This window comes from Carcharhinus amblyrhynchos, chromosome 7 (assembly GCF_965287045.1).
Source record: "Carcharhinus amblyrhynchos chromosome 7, sCarAmb.v2.hapA, whole genome shotgun sequence".
NCBI classification, from domain to species: domain Eukaryota; kingdom Metazoa; phylum Chordata; class Chondrichthyes; order Carcharhiniformes; family Carcharhinidae; genus Carcharhinus; species Carcharhinus amblyrhynchos.
In genome coordinates, this window is record NC_137330.1 from 54,617,796 (window position 1) to 54,643,730 (window position 25,935).

Here is a 25,935-nt window from a genome sequence, read left to right on the forward strand (position 1 = left end):
CTGTACAACAATCTGGTTGGCCTGCAGCTCGTACACCCCTGACAGTTACAGTTGTGCCTTACTGGGCACTGCCAGGACTGTAAGAGGAGGAGTAGGAAGGCCTATGGATCCCGGAGCCAGATGAGTCCAGGGTCAGGTGCGGGGAGGGGTTGGGACAGTCAGGGAAGGGAATGGGGGAATGGATTTTAGGCTGCAGGTGTGTAGTTCCACCACCCCCCCAGTTGTCAAAGGGCAGCCCCTGAAGATAGAATTTCCACCCTTATTTTTTAAATTATTTTTAAAAATCGGGCTATCTTCTCCTGCCTGACTGCCCCATGATGTGGAGATGCTGGCGTTGGACTAGGGTAAACACAGTAAGCAGTCTCACAACACCAGGTTAAAGTCCAACAGGTTTATTTGGTAGCAAATGCCACTAGCTTTCGGAACGCTGCTCCTTTGTTAGGTGATGCACCTGGCGAAGGGGCAGCCAGCACTCCAAAAGCTAGTGGCTTTTGCTACAAATAAACCTGTTGGACTTTAATCTGGTGTTGTGAGACTTCTTACTGTGACTGCCCCATGCCAGAGAATGTTTCCTGGCGTGGGAGAAGTTTTGATTATCTATTTAAATGTGTTGGATGGACTGCTGATTCTAGCTGTAAGAAAACAGAGGGTGGTGGTTGATGGGAAATGTTTATCCTGGAATTCAGTTACAAGTGGTGTACCACAAGGATCTGTTTTGGGGCCACTGCTGTTTGTCATTTTTATAAATGACCTGGATGAGGCCGTAGAAGGATGGGTTAGTAAATTTGCGGATGACACTAAATTTGGTGGAGTTGTGGACAGTGTGGCAGGATGTTGCGGGTTACAGAGGGACATAGATAAGCTACAGAGCTGGGCTGAGAGGTGGCAAATGGAGTTTAATGCGGAAAAGTGTGAAGTGATTAACTTTGGAAGGAGTAACAGGAATGCAGAATACTGGGCTAATGGTAAGATACTTGGTAGTGTGGATGAGCAGAGAGATTTTGGTGTCCATGCGCAGAGATCCCTAAAAGTTGGCACCCAGGTTGATAGGGTTGTTAAGAAGTTATACAGTGTGTTAGCTTTTATTGGTAGAGGGATTGAGTTTAGGAGCCATGAGGTCATGTTGCAGCTGTACAAAACTCTGGTGTGGCCACACTTGGAGTATTGCATACAGTTCTGGTCACCGCACATTAAGGGCATTTAAATGATCATTGGATAAACATATGGATGATATTGGAATAGTGTAGGTTAGATGGGCTTTAAATTGGTTTCACAGGTCAGCGCAACATCAAGGGCCGAAGAGTCTGTACTGCACTGTAATGTTCCATGTTCTATGTTCCTGGTGTCCTGGTGTGGTGGCCTGCCCCCTCTTGTTCAAATCAGGATAAACAGCATGCAAATTCACCAAACAGTTGCAGCATCTGATGGAACAGGCATGCTGCTGTATTTTTATTAATCCTGCTGATATCCTCTATGCTAAGAAGGGATGGCCAGTAGCATTGTTAGAACCCATTTGGTGCAACCAACCTGCTCTTCTTAAAGGCAGACAGCCCCTCTTAAAGAAAAACAGCATTGAAGAATATTGCTGCAGTTTTAACAATGGCAGAATGAACAACAAGGTAAAGACAGGGCTCCAAAGTGACAAATGTAGTGATGGATATATTAATAGTGGAGGTATCATTTATAGCAATTGTGTTGGTGGGGAGGGGTGTTGCTATAAGGCTGTCAAGGACTACCTAGAATCATAGAATCACGTAGTGCAGACTGCCTTTGGCCCATTGAGTCCACACCAACACATCAGAGACACATGAGCTCCCACCTAATGCCATCTGCCTGCACTTGGTCCATAGACCTGAATGTTATGATATGCCAAGTGCTCATCCAGATACTTTTTGAAGGCTATGAGGCCACGCACATCTACCACCTTCCCAGGCAGTGCATTCCAGACTGTCACCACTCTCTGGGTAAAAAAATTTTGCCCCACATCCCCTCTAAGCCTCCTGCCCCTCACCTTGAACCTCCTGTTCCTCGTGACTGATTCATCAACTAAGGGAACAGTTGCTCCTTATCCATTCTGTCCGTGTCTCTCATAATCTTGTACACCTGAATCAGATCACCCCCTCAGTCTTCTTTGCTCCAATGGAAACATCTCGAGCCTACCCAACCCTCTCTTCATAACTTAAATGTTCCATCCCAGGCAGCATCCTGGTGAATCTCCTCTGCACCCCGTCCTTCCTATAATGTAGCGACCAGAACCGCACACAGTCCTGTGCTGTGTACAGCTGGACTTAGCTATGGTTCGATACAACTCCAACATGACTTCCCTATTTTTGTAATCTGTGCCTCGATTGATAAAGGTAAGTGTCCCAGTTGCCTTTTTCACCACCCTACTAACATGCTCTTCCATCTTCAGAGATCTGACAAACATGCCAAGGTCCCTTTGTTCCACAGCATTTCCCTGTCAAATTACTCCTACCAAAGTGTATCATTTCACTCTTTTCAGGGTTAAATTCTATCTGCCACTTACCTGTCCTTTTGACCATTTCGTCTATATCCTCTTGAAGCCCCCAAGACACTCAGAGTGGGATTTTACCACTGCTTTATGCCCATTTTTCAATGGGAAAATGCTGCAAAATTTGCTGTAAAGTGGCTAGTGTGAATGATGCCAGTTTTTACTACTGGCAGGATTTTACGGTAGTCAGATTTCTGGCAGGGTCAGCCTCTGGCTGGAAATAGGAAAGAGACTGGTTAATATATGTAAATATATGTAAATCTATTTAACTATTTGTTAACATGAGTTTAGCAAGTCTGGCACTCAATCGTCTGGTCTTGCCTGCCTTTGTAGCCTCACTGGGAGAGGTTCTCTCCGGCAAGGCAAACACCTACTCTCCATGAACGGGGAACACTCATGTTGAGCTTGCTGGTGGAACCAGAGGCATTGAGGCCCCCCAGAGAGACCAAGTGCAAGGCAGGGGTGCCCCTTGGGCAGTGCCAGACTGGCAGTGCCATCCTGGCACCTTGGCAACGTAGTTTGGCATCTGTGCAATGCCCACCAGGCAGTGCCAGGGTTAGGGTCAATGAGGGATGGGTCTGCAGGGGCAATGCCAGGGGTGGAGCCTGTGGAGGGAGGGGGGGCCCACTGCCACTCTGCACATGATCAGTGGGAGAGGGAGGGATGTCCCAATTGGTGAGGGAGGGAGAGGATCCACGATTGGTCTGGATGGTAGGGTGGTTGGCAGGTGTTGCATTTCAGGCCATAGGCCTCCGCAATTGCAGGGGTGGGAGGAGCTTCTTAAGGCTGCCTGCAGTAGCAGGGGCCTGACAGTTCTCTCTTTCTCTGTCAGACCCCTGCTATTGTTAATTTGCATGTGCAGCATCAGAGGTCTGTACATGTGCAATATCTCCCTCTACAGGCTGTCTGGTGAGTTAAGCCTCACTCACTGCCTCTCTGGCCAGAAACAAATTAGTCCAAAATTTTGCAGACAGATTTCCCATTGACAATGGCGGAATAAGGGAATTCCACCGCTGGCAAACAAAGCACCAGCTCCTGCCTGCTGGAAACACACAAGTGGGAGAATCCTGGTAGCCTGCCTGATGTACATTGGTAAAGTTATAGTTAGATGCAGAGCTTGCCTTCCTGGCAAACAATGTTCAATGCTTTGAGAGCATGGACATGAGCAACTACAGTAAAAAGTCTGACAACACCAGGTTTTAGTCCAACCTATTTATTTGATAATATACTCGCAAGCTTTCGGGGTTCGTCCCTTCGTCAGGTGAATGGAGAGTTCTGGTGTTGTCAGACTTTTTACTGTGTTTACGCCAGTCCAACGCCGGCATACCCACATCATGAGCAACTAGGCATTCTCAAAATCAAAATCAATGAACTCTTGAGCAGTTTAATGGTCAGAAAATCTTATGCTTTATATATTACCCTTTGTATCTGATTTCTCAAAGCCCACTCCTATGAGAATGCAAATTAATCAAATCTACTTTTATAGCTATCTCAGCACAGAATTATTAAATACATTTTTAATGACACTGATGAACAAATCAAAAAGCTTGATGTTGGCATAAAGAATGATGTCATTACTTCACCTGTGTAGGCCACATGAAAAATAGTTCCACTCTTATCATCAACCGTACTTTGTTAAGATACAAAATCTTTTCAAGTCTTCTGGTGGGGTCACTGGTCCCAGATGATGTTAATCAGTAAGTTTTTTTTCTCCAGATTGACATCATCAAGTGTTCATTCCTCAGTCTGATGATTGCAGTAAAATAACTACAAACATCCTGATGGAGAGGCAATGCAGAGTAGAAGCTGTGTTATCAGGCAGGAAGCAGAGCTCTGTCCATATCCGTCAGTTTCAGAATCAAATTCCCAAACTCAGGAAAACAGACAGTGACCACGGTTAGTTGATTGCATTCCATTTTATTCTAAAATCAGTTAAACAGACTTCAGTACAATCTGGTTCTGTAAACAGAGCTTAAATTGCAATATTGATAAATCTATACTAACTAAGCAAGAGATAATTTTCTGAATGTCTATGTATTATTAGTAGCTTCATCAGCAATTACAACCTAGTTGTGGAACTGCCAGAAATGCCTGTTTTAGAAGTGATACCATTTGAAGTGTCAATATTCCATTAAATTATCTAAATTCTTGCATTCAGCTGAATCAAAAAAGAACTAAACCCACAGTTGTATCATAAAGTAAGACATGTCATAACCTTTAATCTAAGTTTTTGAGCATTAATATGTATTTAGGTTTAGTGACTTCTTCACATTCAGTTTGCTTAGAGATAAAAGCAGTTCAATGGGGCCGTGTATTGAGACACCAGTTTACCAGCTGGAGGTTCCAGGTTTCTAGGAGCTTCTTTCAGGACTTCAGTGACCATCTCACAGAAGCCACAAGGGTGCAGCAGTTGAACTGAGTGTCAACCAGTTCTGGCATTCCCTTATCAAACTTGCAAATCCATCCTCTCCTTCCAAGGTCAATGAAATTGAGGGGATGGCCAAAGTGCAAAGTGGGATCAGGGTCTCCCTGCACCAGGATTTCCCATTTCTCTGGCTCCTTTCCAACACTGCTGGTGACTGCCATGGTGAATGAAATGAGACTTACCTAGCTGAACCCAATGTAGGTGATTGGTTTCGCCCACTAGCTGGGAAGTCACCAAGACTCCCACAAAGCCTCTTTTTGGGAAAGCATTAAATGCCAATAACTGGGCAGTTGAAGTTCTTCCTCAGGATCAAGAATCCCAGGGGGTGAAAGTCCCATCCATCGAGAGTTGTCCATCAATCAGAGGCTGGCAGCTCGCCATTGCTGGGCAGTGCCATGGGGAGGATTGGGGGTGGAAGTAGTGCCTGCTGCCAGTGATAGATTCATCCGAGGCCTGGGATCACCATGGACCCAGGCACAGGTCAGTGATGGCAGGAGGGGTGGAGTGCAGGAGGTGGGGAGAGAGGTTGGCAGTGAGGGTAGGAGGAGAGTACCACTGGAAGTCAGCAAGAAACCTCTTCAGGCTTCCTGCATGATGAGTTCCCCTATTTGCTGCTGCATGAATACCAGCATTAATTGCCCACTTAAAGACCTCAATTAATGAAGGATGGAAACCTGACATGGACTAATCAGGGAATGGCAGGAAAGCAGTGGGGTCACTCCTATACCACCAAACTTGCCAAGAGGATGGCATTAAACTCTGCCTGTTGTCTTCCAAATGGGTGCAACCGACTCAAGAACAGCTTCTTCCCTGCTGTCATCAGATTTTTGAATGGACCTACCTCGTATTAAGTTGATCTTTCTCTACACCCTATCTATGACTCCAACACTACATTCTGCACTCTCTCCTTTCCTTCTTTATGGACAGTGTGCTTTATCTGCATAGTGTTCAAGAAACAATACTTTTCACTGTATATTAATACATGTTACAATAATAAATCAAATAAATAAATAAATCAAAATCAACGTGTCAGCCAGCAGATCACCCAGGCCAAGGAAGTGTCCTTTCAAAAACAATGACTGAATTAATTCCATTGCACAAGCTCTGGGGAAGAGAGCTCTACCGACATCCCTCTCCAAGCGGCTGGAATGGTGCCAGCTTCTTTGGCTGGTGTCAAGACAGATTGTGTTGTGCAGGAGCTCTGAGAAAGTGCTGGGTCACATCATTTCAAATCTACTATTACATTGCTTTTCTATGTATTAACCGTTTGAGTCCCAAAATGATAATAAAGCTATTATTTTTAAGCGAAAAATATCAGTGCCAGTAAGCATTTTATTTCAAATTATGTGGTACTTTGAATCATTAGTCTTTAGTATGGCTAGAATTTCATTATCCATTAGCTTAATTGTAAAATTCAAGTTTATTAAGAACATGAGTTACAGAAACATTACTCACTCCTAGAATCATAGAATCCCTACTGTGCAGAAGGAGGCTATTTGGCCCATTGAGTCTGCACCGACCACAATCCCACCCAGGCCCTATTCCTGTGACTCCGTATATTTACCTGAGCTAGTCCCCCTGATAGTGGGGTCAATTTAGCATGACCAATCCACCTAACCTGCGTATCTTTGAACTGTGGAAGGAAACCGGAGCACTCGGAGGAAACCCATACAGACACAGGGAAAACATGCAAACCACACAGACTGATCCAAAGCCAGAATTGAACCTGGGTCCCTGGCACTGTGAGGCAGCAGTGCTAACCACTGTGCCACCATGCCACCCAATTGGGGGATGGTACATAGAGTGGTCACCTTTTTCCAGGTCTTGTATTTATAATCTAGAACTGGGTGCACAGGACACAATGTCAACACTTGAAAATGATGCAATACTTGGGAGTATTGTGAACTGTGAGGACAATAGTGATAGACTTCAAGAGGATATGGACAGGCTGGTGGAATTGGAAGATACTTGGCAGATGAAACTTAACATAGAGAAGAGAGAAATGACACATTTTGGTCAAAGGAATGAGGTCAGATGATATAAAATAATGGGTTCAATTCTAAAAGAAATGCAGTAGCTGAGGGACTTGGGTGTATTTGTGAATAAATCGTTGAAGGTGGCAGGGCAGGTTGAGAAAGTACTTAATGAATTATACAGAATCCTGGATTTTATAAATAGGGACAGTACAAATGTAAATAAGTGATGAACCTTCATTAACACATTGGTTCAGCCTCAACAGGAAGGCCAAGCAGGCTTTACAAAGGGTGCAGAAAAGATTCAAGAGAATGATTGTGAGGAAGGGAGACTTCAGTAATGTGGATAGATTGATGAAGCCGGCAATGTTCTCCTTGGGGAACAGAAGGTTGAGTGGAGATTTGTTACACATGTTCAAAATCATGAGGAGTCTGGATAGCATAAAGGAGGAGAAAATGTTCCCATTGGCAGTAGGTCAACAATTCTAGGGTGGCTAACAAAAGAACTAGAGGCAACCTGAGGGGAAATTTCTTTCTGTAACAATTGGTTTGGATTCAGAATGCGCTACCTGTGTGTGTAGTGGAGACAAATTCAATTGCAGTTTTCAAAAGGGAACTGGATAATTACATGAGGAGAAAATAGATGAAAGGATAGAGGAAGGCAACTAGCTGAGTTGCTGTTGCAGAGAACTGACACGAAGACAATGTGCTGAATAGCTTCCTTCTGTGCTGTAACCATTCTATGATTCTAGTATAGTCAAGGAAGTTGTTAAACACGTGAGGAACAAAAAAGCTGAAGATTATCCTGACAGTGTAATCAAAAAGTGTGAGACGGGACTTTAAATGGAAAGAAAGGCACAGTGATGAAAGATGATCCCCATTCCTCCATTTACAGTGAGCTTACCCACCTTAAAACCAGACTCAGAACCCAGGAAACAAAGTGGAAAATCCTTGTTCTTGTTCAAAGCCTTCCCCAAACAAACATTTCCTCACTCATTTTAATCATTTATTGCTTTGATGGTGATGTTGGGAGGAAAAGGGAAACAGTTCCATTGAATTTATTATTCTTTGTCATTTACCAACCCAGTAAGTTACTTCTTAAATAAAAAAAAGTTCCTGATAAAAGTTGCTCAGGAACCTCTTGAACTTGAAACACTGAAAAACTGGGAGTGATTTTCACATTCTGTCTGCATAGATTTCCTCCCACAATCCAAAGATGTGTGGGTTAGGTACAATCACTGTGCTAAATTGCCCTTTACTGTCCCAGGATGCGTAAATTAGAGGGATTAGCGGAGTAAACATGTGAGGTTAAGGGGATAAGGCCTTGGTGAGATTGTTGTCAGTGCAGACCCGATGGGCCAAATGGCCTCCTTCTGCAATGTAGGGTGCTATGCTATATCTTTGCTCTGCTTAATTGACCTCGCGCCTGTAAAACTTCTTCATCTATCATCTTGCTCAGGAGAACATTTCCAATCCCAGAGTGTATGTAATTTATGACCAGAGTGTAAAATTGGTGGGGAAAAGTGCATGGAAAAATATACAGACACTGGTTTGAACATTAGGCAGCTGCACCCTCCTCCCCGCTACCTTCAGTACATCTACAAATTGCTTCATACTTGGCACCAAAGCCTGTTTATACTTTTTTGGTAATTAACGTTTCCCTCATTACTTCTAAAACATAAACTGTATTCAGATCCCCAATCCCTGGCATTTGTACTCTTGATGCTTATTTTGGCTGGCTATATATTCTAATTGTTGTAGTTTTTCCTTCAGTTTACAAATTATTGCTGAAGACAAATGTGCCGAGCCATCAAAACAAATGCAAGGGGATTTCCCAAAGCAGGACACAACACAAGAGGAGACATGGCAGTGGGCACCAGACTTGATTTCAGCACTGATGCTTGTTTGATTTATATGAATAAACCTTGTGTTAATAATGACAATGACCTCAGAACTATGTCTATTTGAATCATTTGCTATGATTTTTGTTTGTGTGGTTTATCTGGTTTGGAAACCATTGGGCCTGATTTTACCATTTTGATTCCAAGTACTGATTCTGGGAGTGTTTCAGATCCGACTTTTAGACTTGTTCTCAGGCACCCCCAAACGCACTCTGCCTGAAAAAATATCGGTGATTCTGAATCGCATTGCACAAGCCTGTGGGCAGGGCCTGACGCTGACGCTCCAATCGGTGCCTCCAACGGCGCATGCGCAAAAACAAAAAAAATGCTCCCCTGCCACATTGCTCCCGGGCAGGATAATGCCTCCCCCTGGCCCCCACAGACATTGCCACACCTCCACAACATTAATGACCTCCTTATTCCTCCCCCCCCAACACCCCCGCTATCCAGGCCAATTACAAACTCCTCCCTCTTTCGCCCCCACGCACCTCCCTCCCCCCTACCCAACCAGAGAGCGATCTGACCTGTCTCCCTCCCCGCCGTGGCCCCCCCCAACCCCCCAACTCCCTCCTTCTCCCCACCACCTATCTAAGTTAGAGAGCCATCAGAAACTCTGAACTTATTTCCTCAGAAGCTGGAGCACCCGAATCAGACCTTTGCAAACCATGTCTGTTTCGTGCCGAATCTGGGTGGGCGACCGCAGTGCTAAAGAGGGAAGTGCCAGTAAGTTTGGGCGTGCAGTCCATTAATTCAATTTAAATGCATGCAAATTTGTCCACTGTGCCCGTTTTGGGCGTGATCCCAATCGTGGTCATTTTCGGCGATTTTTAGAGGGGGAGTGGGCGCAGAGGCGGGTACAGATCACACTACTCGCCTAAAATCTGACCTTACCAAGTTTTTGCACCCAAATACGGGCGCAACTTGATGATAAAATCGGGCCCTTTATAACCTTCTATTGCTGCGTGATTGTAAATTGAAATTGTGAAAAGTGGACGGTGCCGGCAACTTCTGCAGGTTCCTACTTCTAGGTTTAATACTCTGAACAAATAAGCTACTCAGTAATCTGAAAAAGAATTAAATGCTGGGGATTATTCGCCTGTGGTTTAGAATGTGTTCAAAGGGACGAGCAGATTGTAAAAGTAGGCTTGCATTAACATTGCAATGAAATTACTGTAAAATGCCCTTCAACTTATTTTTACCATCACTGGGAGTGATGTTTCTGAGTTGGGAGTGTAAGATGCAGTGATGTGTGGTCAGGTGAGGTGTCTGTGGGCAGCTCCTGTGAGGTAGTCAATAATTCTTCATGAGTTGTACCTGAGAATACATAAAAAGGAAAGGGGCTCAGATGATTGCTCAGAGCAGGCAGCTGATCTGCTGCAGCAAATCGTCCTCACCGTATATGGAATCATCTCTGGTTAGAACAACAAGAAATTTCTGTCTGTTTTATACAAACCATGACTTCCAGTTCATCATCCCAAACTTCTTGAATAGCCAGGTTCTTTTCTCTGAATCAGGTAAGATCAAACATTCTCGCTGACCCTTTTCCAGTTACAATTCTCTCCCTCTGATAATTTCCTCTAATAAACTCCTGCAGTCACCTGACTGTGCAAGGAAATAATTTTGCCACCCAATATGTGATGTTGACCACTGACTGGGTTAGGAGGGCGGATGTTTGGAGAGTGGAGGAGATTTGCTGGGAACAACCTCCAAAGAATATTACTTGCCTGCAATGAGGAGAGATGGTCAGAGGTTGAGTGGATGGTGCACAGTTTAAATTGAGGACAAGGCTGAGGACAAGGGGCCATGGACTTAAGGTGAGGGGGGAGACGTATAACACAGATATTAGAGGGAGGTTTCTCACACAGAGGGTAGTGGGGGTATGGAATGCTCTGCCAAGTAAGGTGGTGGAGGCAAACACACTAGAGTCCTTTAAGAGTAACTTAGACAGGCACATGACTGGGTTGGAGATGGTTGGATATAGGAGTTCTTTTTAAATAAGGGTCATTAGCATTGGGGCGTCCCTGGTAATGTAAATGTATATGGTATGATAATAATGTTTTTTCTCTTTTCATTCACAGGTTTTAAGTCGGTCCACTTCGTGTCCAATGAGGGGCATACACGTGATGGGTCGTACTGGGGCTGCTCTTGGTTGTTCAAGATTGGCCTAGTGCTTCATGTTGTTAGTGTGTGCCTAAACTGGACCAGATACTGGGCAAGACGACAGCTCAGTGACTATCGCTGATTGCTGTGCAGACACATGGATTTGGGCCGGTGTCTGTGGGAATTTGCACATTCTCCCCGTGCTTGCGTGGGTTTTCTCCAGGTGCTCCGGTTTCCTCCCACACCCCAAAAATGTGCTGTTAGGCTGATTGGCAGGAATAAATTGTCCCTAAATCAGTTTCCCTCAGTCGGGATGGCCATAAAACATTAGACAGGGGTCGTGGGTAGAGAGGTGGACTGGTGGTGTTGAGATGGCGGCGCGGGCTCGTTGGGCCAAAGGGCCTGTTTCCCGGGCTGATTTTTGTTCTTTGTTCTTTGACTCCGCAGATTAAGAGAGTTGTGCTCACTCACCTACCTGGTTTTTCCGGGTGAGATCTCTTGAGCCATTTTTGATATTGCTGACAAGTGCTATGTACTGTGCGCCTCATATTAATGCCCGTGCCACCTGCTACGCACACTTCCAGTTGCCTTTTCTCTTGGGACTTCTCATCTTTCAACCTGGGTTCCACTCCATTAATGTTCAGCTGGCTTGCAACCACCAAAACATGTAAGTCTGTGTAAGGTTCTCACACGGCCAGCCTGATGCTTTCATCCTCTACCAAGTCCCAAGATATTCACATCTTGAAGCAGCATTGCTTTGGAGAAAGGGATAGTGCCTCAGAGAAAGGGCTACCCTCTAAAGCCATGACTGATCATACCTGTGAGGAGATCAAACAAAATCTTCCATAAGATACAGAATGGTGGTGGTCTACTGCTCCTTGCAAGTGTTGCACAGCAGTGAGGACTGGTGGAGTTCCAGAAAGAGGGAAATGCTGAGCGCACTGCTTCTTTAGAAGAGGAGGAGGAGGGACAGGAGGAGGAGAAGTAGGAATGTGATGCAACGAGGCACCATTAACTACAAACATTGCCTCCAGGGATGCCCAGGACAACCTTATTCAGACACGCTTCATGAAGACAGAGGCAGTGCAGGTATCTGGCTTACACATTCCAGAAAGAAGTCTTACAACACCAGCTTAAAGTCCAACAGGTTTACTTGGCAGCACAAGCTTTCAGAGTGTCGCTCCTTTTTCTGGTGAGTGAGGAGTTGTGTTCACAAACAGGGAATATATATGACACAAACTCAATTTACAAGATAATGGTTGGAATGTGAGTCTTTACAGGTAATCAAGTCTTAAAGGTACAGACAATGTGAGTGGAAAGAGGGTTAAAGCAGAGGTTAAAGAGGTGTGCATTGTCTCCAGCCAGGACAGTTAGTGAGATTTTGCAAGCCCAGACAAGTCATGGGGGTTACAGATAGTGTGACAGGAACCCAAAATCTTGGTTGAGGCTGTCTTCATATGTGTGGAACTTGGCTATTAGTTTCTGCTCAGTGATTCTGCATTGTCATGTGTTGTGAAGGCCACTTTGGAGAACGCTTACCCAAAAATCAATGGTTGAATGCCCGTGACTGATGAAGTGTTCCCCGACTGGAAGGGAACTGGTGATTGTCAATTGGGCTTCATTCATCCACTGTCGTAGCGTCTGCATGGTCTCCCCAGTGTACCATGCCTCAGGACATCTTTTCCTGCAGCATATCAGGTAGACAATGTTAGCCGAGTCGCAAGAGTATGTACCGTGTACTTGGTGGATGGTGTTCTCACATGAGATGATGGCATCCGTGTCGATGATCCAGCACATCTTGTCGAGATTGCTGTGGTAGGGTTGTGTGGTGTCGTGATCACTGTTCTCCTGAAGGTTAGGTAGTTTTCTGCGGACAATGGTCTGTTTGAAGTTGTGCGCTTGTTTGAAGCAAGAAGACATTCGTCAACAATATTTTGAAGGCTTCACAGAAGATGTCATACTTCTCCGCTCCGGGGAAGCACTGGATGATCCATACCCTCACGTCTTGCCTTCAAACAACCGTAAATCTCAAACAGGCCATTGTTCACAGCAAACTACCCAGCCTTCAGGAGAACAGTGACCATGACACCACACAACCCTGTCAGAGCAACCTCTGCAAGACATGCTGGGTCATCGACATGGGTACCATCATCTTACGTGAGGGCACATCCACCAAGTACATGGTACATACTCTTGCGAATCGGCTGATGTTGTCTACCTGATATGCTGCAGGAAAGGATGTCCCGAGGCATGGTACACTGGGGATACCGTGCAGACGTTACAACAACAGATGAACGAATACTGCTCACCAGGCAGGAGTGTTCTATTCCTGTCGGAGAACAGATCAGCAGTCACGGGCATTCAGCCTCTGACCTTCGGGTAAACGTTCTCCAAGGCAGCCTTCACGACACACGATAACGCAGAATTGCTGAGCAGAATCTAATAGCCAAGTTCTGCACACATGAGGACAGCTCAACTGGGATCTTGGGTTCATGCCACACTATATGTAACCCCCACAACTTGCCTAGGCTTGCAAAATCTCACTAACTGTCCTGGCTGGAGTCAATATACATCTCTTTAACCTGTGCTTAACCCTCTCTCCACTCATCTTGTCTGTACCTTTAAGACTTAATTACCTGTAAAGACTCGCATTCCAACCATTATCTTGTAAATTGAGTTTGTGTCTATATATGCCGTTTGAGAACACAACTCCTCACTCACCTGAAGAAGGAGCGACACTGTGAAAGCTAGTGCTGCCAAATAAACCTGTTGGGCTTTAACCTGGTGTTGTGAGACTTCTTACAGTGTTTACCCCAGTCCAATACCGGCACCTCTATATCATACACATTCCAAACAACTAAATACCCCCAGCACCCTGCACAAAGAAGTCTCACTATCAGCAATCATTCATTTACAGACACCCATTATTTGTCTTTAATTCTTACCATTCTTCACAAGGCAGACAGCTACTTGGCTGGCAATGGGCAAAAACAGGTAAGATGAGAGCATGGAGCAGTGAAGTAAATTGTGTGGTGGCTTAACGTGAAATAGAAATGTGGCATTATAGCACTGTGCCAAATATCCAAATGAATCCAATTGTACAACTACAAATCCTTTACCTTCCTTTTTCTACTCCTATATATTGCAACCCGGAAGTTCAGAGTCAGGCTGCCCATATCCCTGATGTGACTGCTCATATATTTCTGGCTGATGTCCTTCGAGGTGTGGAGCCAGACAGAGTCCTGCTAAAGACTGTCCACTAGTGCCTCTGTGGGGGCAGTCCCGACCATTGGGACAGGATATAGAATGTGGGGTCTGACTGGGTGCAGATGAGCATGGAGGACCAGGCGTCAGAAATGGTCTTTGAGCAGATTCGCCAATTCCATGCACCCTTTCTGTATCTTATTGCTCACATTCTCCCTAACTCCTGCCAGATAAGATCCGGAGAAGACTTTACTACATTTCAGTGAGGTGCTTAATTTGCCCTCAGTTCCTCAACTTTGCTTTAATTCTGAGTGGACATGTCATAGGTGGGAGTGGGTGGTGGAGACAGATACAGCAGTGAAGAGTGTCCAACAGAGGGTACTGGACCATCCAAGCTTAGCACAGCTGGAGTTAATTGTGGAACAGGAACAGAAAATGCATGGAGTGGCACGGTGGCACTCGGTGGTTAGTGATTTGGTGCTGCCCCACAGCAACAGGGATCTGGGTTTGATTCCTGGCTTGGGTCACTGTCTGCGTGGAGTTTGCACATTCTCCCCATGTCTGCATTGGTGCTCCTAATGCTCCATTTCCCCCCCACAGTCCAAAATGTGCAGATTAGGTGCAACGACCATGCTAAATTCTCCCTCAGTGTACCCAGATAGGCATCAGAGTGTGGCGACGAGGTGATTTTCACAGTAACTTCACTGTAGTGTTAATGTAAGTCTACTTGTGACACTAATAAATAAACTTTACATTTTGAGCCACTGTGCACTGTGGAAAGAGTTAAAAGGAATCCATTTCTAACATGAGTTCCATGTGGCTGTGTAATATTTAATTCTGTCACCATGTTGCTTGTCTCTCCAGAACCAATGACCATTCATGCTGAGATCCAGTTTCTCTCCAGCACCTCCTCCATTGTGATCAGAATAGAGATGGCAGGAGGCCATGTCCGGTTCTCTGCCTCTACCTGGTGTTCTGTGCTCTTTTCTCCAGCATGGAAAGAAAGAAAAGGGCACAGAATACCAGCCAGGGGCTGGAATGTTTTGAGAGGGTTAGATGCCACATGGAGGGACAACATTTATGAAGGGTCACTATAATGACCCTTACGTGTGGCATTGCATTACGAGGAGGGTGTGATAGCTGTGTAGAGGTGGAAGTGAGGAGGTGCCTCAAGGAATGTGATACCTACGAGGATGAAGTGTAGGTGAAAGCTTGAGCTTGCAGAAAGAGGATGGTTGGGACTCAACACACGTCAGGATATAGTTCAACATGCCAGGCCATGCATCTTTCCTGCTCTCATCAGGTTTGTTCATTTTATTCAATGAGGGGATGTAGACATCATTGATAGTATCAGAATTCTTTGCCAATCCTTCTTGAGAAGATGAACCTCTTCCAACGCAATATCCGGGAGCATGGAAAACACTCCTATTGCTGACTTCCTTAGCCACTTTCAACCAACACCTGCTTGTTTTCTGAGGCAGGTTTCTTCCTCCAGTCCACAGGTCTGATAATGTAGCACTGAAATATGGTGCTGTTGAGCAGGCCATGTCTCCATTCCTGTAGCTTCAGCTTCTGTCTGAAGACCTCTACTTTGTTTCAACTCTATGCTTACATGACACCTTTCAACACTGCTATCCATCATCATCGGACTCACTCAGTCTGATCGGTAACCGGAAAGTCAGATGCAAGTGCAGTGGTTGAGTTGAAAAGCCATTGACAAACATATTACTGAAACTTCCACATTTCTGACACACTGCCCCCTCCCTCATTGTGAGTGGGGTGAAATATTAAAATTCAACCAGTGATTTCAGTGCTCATGTTTGAACAGTGCAGACATGTTGTTTTTGGCCCATTTGTGTTGGTGAGAGGGTAAAATAATAGGCAATGTGTTCTTTGATCATTATGTCTGCATTACTTCCTTATTTACTCCTCACTGGTTATCTGTTAAACTGGTGCGTTACACAGGTGAGAAATGCCAGATTGTAGCAGCATGAAAATACTAGCACCTTTGTATGCAGAGATGAGCAGTCGTTGTGCAGTGTAATGAACCATTTCAGACCCACAAAGGAAAGCAAGTCCAACTAATACCCCAACAAGGGAACTTTGTGGCAAAGGGAGGACAGCATCCAGCTTCTGAGTTTGGTGTATTTCATTGCGCAAATTAACATTCTCAGCAACAAATCTGATAAAGTCAAAATCCCTGTCACAGCTACTGGACCAAAGCCCTGAATGTGCACTATGCTGTGCTGTGTTTGATAAACTCACTTCAGCTCTCCTGCTCAGTGCCATTTTAACAATGCCAAAGGCTTTGGATTTAACTATCTCCATTCCACACCAAGGTGGTCTCTGGGCCTCTGCTTCTTTCCCACACAGTTCTCATCCACCACCAACCGTGTCTGTCTGGCTGAACTTGTTTTCACCCTCAACAACTTCTCTTTTAACTCCACGCACTTGGTCTAGATGAAAGGTATTAAGATGCGTATCTGTCTTTTTTTGTTGAATACATGGAATGCTTTGTTCAAACGGGAACTCTTCCTTTTCATTAATTGTGTTGGTGTTGCTTCCTGTCCTCGTTCTGACCTAGAGCCTTTCATTGACTGCGCTTCCATTTCCCACCCATCCCTCACCTTGTCTGACTCATTTCCATTTGTATTTCAGATTTCCATCATTTGCAGCTTTTCTATTTTATCCAAACTATCTTAAGCAGCAAAAGTAACATTTCCTGTTGTCATAATTTTTTCAGTTGCTTGGTCGTAGAGAACTTGAATATTGCTGAAAAGAGACTCATGTTGCTAAATCTTTTCATCTTGTACTCATCAAGACAAATGCAAGAAAATTAAATTTCAAAGGATCACAACAATTTATACTGCAGGAGAAAAGGGTTCAGATTGGTTGGCATGTTGACTCTGATTGGCCAAGATGTTGCAATAGAGAAAGCATCCAGGAAGTATAGGCTTCTTAAAAGGCAATTCAAAAAAGGCAGAAGACTTGAACGTATTCTTTTTATTCTGCAAAGAACAGGTTCTTATGTCTGAAGATATGTTGCTTTTAGCAAAAATAAGTGAACTATGTTAAGAGCTTGACTGATTATCTTAGATTTGTTATTTGTGTAGCTGTTTGTGCACTCAAGGTTATTCAGCAAGTGCTGCCCAACCACTGACTCACATCTAACAGTAGACAGTTTTGTTTTGGGTTTTGCAAGGGCAGGCTGGTTGATTACAATCTGTACTCTGCTTATTATAGGTAACTGCAGAAATATACTATTTGATTCAATCAGCCAATTTCTGGGATCTGTGATCCATGTTCCTGGCAAGACACCAGCACTGAAATTCATACATGATGTTGTTCAACTGTGTAAAAGGCAGAACATCTTTATGGAATGACAGCAGCATCCCCTTCATGGAAAATACAGCAGAGAGGCAATGTGAAATGGTTTGCTTAACCTGCTGTTCACATTTTTGAGAGGCTTGGCCTTTCCAGGGTAAATCACGGCACACTAGGCACTTTTCAGCTCTGAAAGTAGTGGTTTGTCCATGGTTTGCATGTGACACAGCAAACAATGATCTAATCACAATAATGATTGTCCAAAAGCGTAGTTTTGATAAACTCTTTTTCAGTTTCAAGCTTGCAAGATGAGCAAATGGCTAGGACCCAATTTACAAGATAGCTAGTAAAACTTTCATATATTTAATTTCAACGTACTTCCCTGTCAACCAGCGAGCTAATATTTCCCAGCAAGAATACAACTTGTACAACAGTAGCATTGTGTGATGAAACGCTGCTCACTATAAGCATCCACCAATTTGTAACTTGTGATCTACCTGAACTAGACACACTTTGGCACACACTCAGGAAAGCTCTGATTCTTCCCTTCTTATTCCCCATCTTTGCATTCTCTAGAATCTGTTATGACCCCACTGACTCCAATTACAACCTGAACTTCATGAAAAAATTTTACTGGTAATTCCACCTATTAAATGTCTCCTGTGTGTCGTCTTTCTTCGTCCCCCTCCACCCCTATTATTATCTAGTCCTCTAAAGGGCATTTATTATCTAGTTCTGATGAAGATCTACATGTGTAATATTAGACAGTCTTCTGTCTTCAGAATCAAACTAAATATTCAAAATAAAAACACACAGGGTATGTTTTACAAATCAAGTAAGATGCCCTCTCTATCTTAATGTGTATTGTTTCCTACTTCTGATTGTTAGGTTATCCTCACTCCTCCATTCCACATTATCCCTGGAGTCAACGCAAAGCCCTCGCAATCCAGAGAGTGGAAGCAGCACTATCGGATTTAAAATCTAACTTTCACATTCTCTCGTTTTGTGGTACAGCCTTGCCATGGTATTGTGTTAAGCGAATTATTTGTTATACGGAGTACTGCAGAGCTTGCTTATTACAGCATACCTGCTAATGCAAGCTCTCACTGTGTAGCATTGAGTGAATTGTTGAGCTGAATGACTGGATGACTGTCTAATTGAGATCACAAATTCCAAATACTCAGATGTCTTTTGTAAAATGGCAGTAATGGTATGCTAGTAATCACTGAAAATTAAATCTGGCCAAATATGGCAACATATTTCATTGAATTTAAAAGAAATTTATGAATGTTCAGCAATTTAAAAATGAAACTGCAATTAATACTCCATGAAACATTTATTAAATTGAAAACATAATCATTCATGATTCGTCATTGATCAGGTAGTTCAGATAACTTAATTTTCTCCATCCAATAGAATAATATGCAAACATTTAAAACGAGTAAGTTTACAATAACCAAATATAAAAAGATGAAGCAATCAGTGGATGTTCAAATATATTTTGCAAGCTCTTTACAAGCATAAACATTTCAGCCTAATGATTAGAAAACAAGCAGTCCAAGTGTCAAGCAATTTAATATTTTAGGAGTGTTGCAAAAAAAAACGACTTCAAGCCAATATAAATATTTTGGTCATCATTTATAAAAAGCATTACTAGTTTATTTTGCTACCCTGAGGATATTTCAATGTTCAGAGATCTTTGTGAATAATACTGTTGTTACTCAGAAAAGTTCAAGTCTATTTGTTTGGTCTAGGAGCTACTGTAGCTATTGTAATATGCTGCAGTAGCATCTGCTAACACAGATATAAGGCTCCTCTCTGAACTTGTGCCTCCTGATGAACCAATGTCAGGTAGATGTGAGTTAATTACCATCCCGGCTTGATTTAGCTGACTAGAGGTGTTCAGATATTGATCAAATTCGTTGCGGTCCACTTCTCCTAAAAGCTCAGCCTGACTGATATGTTCCAGGTTATCTAGATGATGGTGGTCATGAGGGGGAGAAAGATGGACAGACGTGCTCAAGTTCATGGACTGGAAGGCTGAATGCTGGATACGGTTATAATAAGGAGGCGGAGGAGGATGGCTAGATGTTGGGTGCATCGTGGTAGAGGTACTCTGGGGGATTGAAATCTGACTGAGATGTCCACATCGGATGGGGCTTTGATTGTAGTCAGAGCGATACATAACACCGTTCATCTGAGAAGGTGAATCTTCTGTACACTGAGGTGGAAAGAAACTATGATCAGCATCAATCACATCTAAAGGGGACATCTCGGGAGTGGGCAGCCCGTAGTTGTCAAAGCTGTTGTTTGTTGTCTGTGTTTCCCTGAATCTGCTGATTGCAGGAAGTCTTGAGGCTGGTGGATAGCCTTTATCCTCTTCTTCCTCCAGAGGTCCCCGACACAGCCTTCCACCGTGGACAGGAGGCTGGTCGTGGGGGAAGTTGTTGAGCAGGAAGCTGGGGTCTACACGTTTGCAGAGACGTTTGATCTGTTTTTTCCTCCGAGGTCTGTATTTGTAATTAGGATGATCCTGCATATGCTGGACTCGCAATCTTTCCGCTTCTTCCACAAAAGGCCTCTTCTGGGAAGGAGTGAGCGCCTTCCATGATTTACCTAAAATATATCCATGATTTCAATCAGAAGTGACAACAACATATTCATTTACAGCTTATAGTTAAACATCATTCCTTTGTCAATCGGTAAAATATAAAGTGACAATTTCATATTGAACAAGAAACACCAATATTTTCTTGATGTGACAAAACGCTGTCACCTGAGAGTGTGGGAAAATTAACTGCTTTCAGTGTTAAAATATGAAAGAAAGGCAATATTATTTTAAAAGAGGTATTATTATTGGTTTTTGTTTATCCATGTGATATTACTCCCAAATGTGGTGACTAAAGCCTTTATTTCTAAAGTTTCAAAAATAATAGAAGGGGTTAAATAATTAATCAACTCTCCCTAAAGGAGTTGGTTGACAAATAACAAAATTGGATTAAGTCTAATTCTTCATCTTCAGCTCTTTTTGAAATCACTAGTTTCTCACATTAAGCCATTGGAGCAACTAATCATCAAATCTGTCTATACAAAATATTTGCCATGCCTCTCCTTCCCCCAAATTTGTCCACCCTCTTTTCTGAATGTACCAACTCATACCAGTTGCGGTTCCCTCGGCATCAGGGGCCTTTTAATCACTTGCATAAGAGGTTCTTGAATAGCAGGTGTTATGAAGACCACTCAAATACATGTAACACTCCAGCCACATCCACTCTTGCTGTTAGCTGAAGTCCACACAGATGTACTTTCCAGCAGGCAGATTGCAGGGTGTGACCCCTGGCTGAAATCAACAACTTCAGCAGAAACTAAAAATCTTTGCCTTTAAAGAGAGCAAGGTTTATCAAAATTTAACTTTTTTCAAAAAAAAACCTCTTGAGGAGAGTACATGATTATAAAGGACACCAAAATAATTAAATATATTCAAAAAAATTAGTTGTCGTTATTTCCCAAATTCAAATTTCTTCATTTCATCGGCATGCAGTGTTTTCTGTTGGGGTGAAAATTAGACATATTTGATCGATTATTGAAATGTTAGTCTGCTGTCTATGAATGAAAGAATCTCTGCTTCCAAATCAAGCATACTTCATCAATTTTTTAAAGCAGACATATTTGCTAAGACATCAGTCTTGTGAAATGTCTGTCCACTGATGGTGAATGTTCCTTCCAACCACTGGAAGTAGTTGCACATCTATTGGAAAGACTGCTTCACTTTGTGCATTCAAATAGGAAGAGGAGTAACCTTTCACTTAAGCCAGTATATTATTTGCTTCCAAGATGAAAGCAAAGTGAAAGAAACATTCAGGAGGGAAACACTCTCTTGCCTACAAAGTACCATCAGGTTTTTCAAGTCAATATTTTTTTTTCTCTGTGCAGCCAGACCATCTTATGAACTTTATTATTGATTTGTTGAAGCATAAAATGAGGATTGCTCTGGGGTACACTTAGAATACAATCAATCCTGGGTTTTACATTTTTCAGAAATCGATCATGTCCCACAGGTTGAGTGCCAATTGTGATAAATTACTCAACAATTTTGCAGTCCATAACACCACTTCCTTAAGGTAATGTTTTAAGAACAGCTGGGTTGCAAGGTTGAGTTTAATAAAATTGACCTTCCAAATAAACAAACAAAATTTTGCAGTTTGTTTAGGAGTATACTTTGGATTGCAAATTAAATGATATAAGATTACAGGTAATGACTGCACCAACAATGGGATGAAGGGGTTGACCAGAGCTAAAAATAATTTGCACAGACAAACATCCTGTTCTTATATGAGTTTCCAGCAAATTGTTTGATATCCTCGTAAACATATTGCTTCAGTTGTGGCTTCCACTCAAAAGGCAACAAGAGGTGATAAAGGCCATATTGGTCATATCTTTCAATGTAGTGAGGTACCTGATTATTAGTTGTTGCTGACTTTGATTGTCTATTACAAATTGTGGAAATCTACGTGGCGAATAAAAATCTGTATCAAGTTACTGTTGCGCCTGAAATTGATCTAAAGCAATCACTGGGGAATCCAGACTGCATGCTAAATGTGCAAGAACTGGAGTTAGTGTAAAGTTCAAATGAAGAGAAAATAGCTAAATGGTCTCACTTGATTAATATTTGGGTCAGATTCTGTATTCCACATTGAAGTAGGAGGTAGATCTATAACTTGCATTCAGAATTTTGCATCAACTCTTCACATTATATTCTGTACCATTTCCAGTAAGGAAATCAACTCTTTTCCATGACCACTTGGAAGTCCTGGGTAGGCTATTTAGCTTTGATGACTGTTTAATGCATAAATGAGTCAAGACAAGAACATTTTTGATTTCCAAGAGCGTGTGCTCATTTTTTTTCTCTTTCCGAGCATGATGCCAGGGCAGAATTTAATTAACCTTCTAAATGACTATACTTGTTCGTAAATAAATGTTCATAAAATAGCAAATATACTGTTCATCACACCTCAGGTCTTATGAAAACTCCAATACTTCTGCTAACTGTTTGGAGTTATAGCACTTTGTTACTTTTCAAACTGGAATGGTTGGTTAAGCTGTCTATAATATAGGTATTAACTCGGCAAATTCTGCTCCACAACTAATTTAGATAGTCAGATGGTAAATGCAGATATTGAAGATGATCATGGCTAACCTATCCAGTACAACCAATAGTCCAGATAGCACTCTATTACTTCTCATATGACTCCCAAGGTTTTTGCCACCATTTATTTCCCTGACCTGGAGTCTATTGCAGGTACTGATGTTCATCATCAATCTCATATTTGTCTTTTGTTAATTTGAATGTATGTTCCCTTATCACAGTTAAGTTTGAGGTAGCACTTTAGATTTCCCTCTAATGATATTTTCGACAATTCTTTAAATACATGGTACTTTCTTTCAGGATCCCGGCTACTCACTGGGGCCACAGACATCACAGCATCCTCAAACTTGTTGTCTGCTAATTTGGCAATACAGCTGAGCTTCCTATTTGCTTTGTTGGTTGCTATTTCACTACGGCTAGACACATTAGCCTAGATGTTCTGATCAGCGTTATTTTTGTACTGGCGTTAACCTGTTTAAAATAAGTGGGTCAGATGGTTAAAAAACACCAATTGGAAAATCTAGGCTGTTAAATGTCAAGACCTAGATTTCTTTCAATTTCACCAATAGACAGGTTGATGCAATTTTTGGAGTAGGTAGCAATCCACTCTTTTTTTCTTCCAATGTGCATTACCTTTCAATTATCTCATCGTAATTTCATCCATCACAATTCTGTCCACATTTTAATTCTATTTACCTTTTGTGGGTCCGTCTCATCCTTTTATTGGATGAAATCATCAGCCGCACCCTATTCCCCAATTTAGTCTAATGTACAAACGTGACCAATTTGCCTTGAAGTCAAGTTGCTGTTGTAAATTAGAAATAGTCATATATCTTGGGGTACTGCATTCTCGTAAATGGAGAAAATGGATCATCAGTGCACTCTCTGTATTTTTATTTTCAGTTGTTTCACTCAAGTTCTCTTGTTTTCTCCTTTTCCCAGGACTATATAGGAGTAACTCCTTAAATAAACTGCAGACACCCTACCAAATCCAAACCCTTCGTTACATTTTCCTTTACAAGGAATATGTCAAATGCCGGACCTAGTGGAAGGAGATGTTTAGATGCCACCTAGTGGACTTTTTATTCACTCAAATAAATAGCACCAGACTAAAGCAGATCTGTCACACCATTGCACACTGAATTAAAGAAAACTTGATACATTAGGAAGTTATCAGTGCAGAAGCATGTTTACTGTGCAAGTAAGATTATGTCAAACTGTGTACTATTAAAATGTTCTTTAACCTTCCATTGGGGTATACCTAGTCAGATTTAGATGATTGCATTGTTGCATAGGAAGGCTTCTGTAAACTAACAAGTTAGACCTAGTTCAGATCAAATTCAGACACACACACCAAAATCCTTTCCTACATGGAAAGTTAAAATTATTTTTAAACAACTTCAGTATTGGTGGAACTTGAAGGAACCACATTTTTTTCTTTTAATCAAGACCATCTCTAATGTTTTTAAGAACTGATCACCTTTAGCTCAGTTCTGTTTCAGTTCATGAGGTTAATCTCTTCGAGAAACAGAAGTATTTAATTCTTAGCTGCATACAAATACTCTTTTTTTTACTTTATGACACCTTGAGATGAATTTGGTTCAATGCAAAGGAATAAAGAGAAGTTTATGATAAATCAACACTAAATTTGTTCAAACCTACTATAAAACTATAATATATATTTTAGTTAGCAACTTAGCTATTGCTAATTGAGAAACCCTGGAAAGCACATTTCAGTTTGAATGCAGAAGGTGAGGTAATTCAAAGTGTCAAGTATTCAATGGAATTATTTCAGTATCTGTGCACCTGCAGTATTTAGGATGAAGGTAAAATGAAATATAATCTCCAAAAGATTGAATATGGCAGATAATCATACATCAAACAACAGTTTATTTAACACGAGATGAAAGCTTTAAGTTACGTTCACTGTGCTTTAAAAGTATTCATACACCATAATGTGTCAATATGGTTTTCCAAAGTGGAAGTAAATGTATTAACACCATGATTTTAGAGAAATTCACTAAGTAGGAATTTAATTAGTCCTAATTAAGTTCTTGTAAGAAGAAACAGACTTTGGTCACAAGTGTAATTTTAGACAAACTATTCTGCAAATTTTTATAGTCCATTATATGATCTAGAAATGAGCAAAGTCCAGCAGACAAGATCGTATACACACTTCATTAGAGGGCCACATCTTGTTTCTGGAACGAATACAGATCCTTTCATATGTTAATCAATATTTTCTTAATTTATGAAACCATATACAGTGAAAAATAGTATTTAAATAAACTACGAGTAAATCTCAAAAAACAACTAATTACAGCTCACCATTCACAACCTCCTTATTTCAACCAATACTATTTAAAAAGAAGCAATATTAAATGAAACTTAATGTAACAACTAATATTTCAGATATGTTGTACATAGAAAATTTTCTATGCAAGTAATATTTAACCCGGATCAACGCAGTAATTTGTATTTTCTATTTGCTAAAAATATTAATATAAAACTGTGAATTCATCATCAAAATAACTTTAGAAATATATATTTTTAAACCCTTTGGAAAATCAGTTTTCTGGTTAAGATTGTCACAATTCTTAGATATAATCTTAAATCTATCCACATATCACATGCACCTAATATGCTTGTTTTGACAATATATTGTGTATACTTACCCAGCATTTTGCTGAGCTCTGCATTGTGTAGATCAGGGTTTTGGATTGCTAGTTTTTTCCTCTCATCCTTAGCCCAGACCATGAAGGCATTCATGGGTCTCCGGATTCGTGGCTCAGCTTTGTTCCTGCCTGAAGATTCGTGAACTGTGAGCCCAGCCCTGGGCTTTCCTTCCCCAGTGGGAGAGTCCAAGCCCTCTGTCCATGTGTATGGGCTCATTATTGTAGCCATCACTATGGATCAGATCACTCTAATCAAAAATAATCCGGACACCTTTTGGAAATGTATATAAAAGTCAGTCAGATTAAATCACAGTGGTGTTGATGCTTAAAGCTGGTGAGATCAACTCCCAGATCAGGAAGAGAGTCCCAGATTCATTTATTCCCTCAGTGCCAGTTGGTAGCACACTTAACCAATGACCATGAGGCTGTTTTTAATAGAAACTCCTCCCTTTTACTGGCCTGCAATCAAACAGCTCAGACTTGTAGCAACAAACTTGAAACTACAGAGCAGAAACGGGGAGTGTTACACTTGAACCTCTCAATGTGTATATATCTTTTGATTACCATAGAATGTTTAGTGTGTGATGGATTAAATGTGAATTATCGCAGGATATTGTCATTGTATTTTCCAATAACTGTATTGCTCATATTACATTGAGTATGATAGAGAGAAAC

The 25,935-nt window shown here is 42.0% G+C and overlaps 1 protein-coding gene across 1 annotated transcript; it reads right to left on the reverse strand.

Moving 5' to 3' along the window:
- Window positions 1-18,821: 18,821 nt before the first annotated feature.
- LOC145345458 (transcription factor Sox-7-like) lies at window positions 18,822-25,593 on the reverse strand. The gene is made up of 2 exons (XM_080193277.1): window positions 25,261-25,593; window positions 18,822-20,055 (listed from the first exon to the last, which is right to left on the reverse strand). Exons 1-2 carry the CDS (start codon window positions 25,487-25,489, stop codon window positions 19,190-19,192), a joined length of 1,095 nt encoding a protein of 364 aa, XP_080049403.1. The 5' UTR covers window positions 25,490-25,593; the 3' UTR covers window positions 18,822-19,189.
- Between the last annotated feature and the right edge of the window lie 342 nt (window positions 25,594-25,935).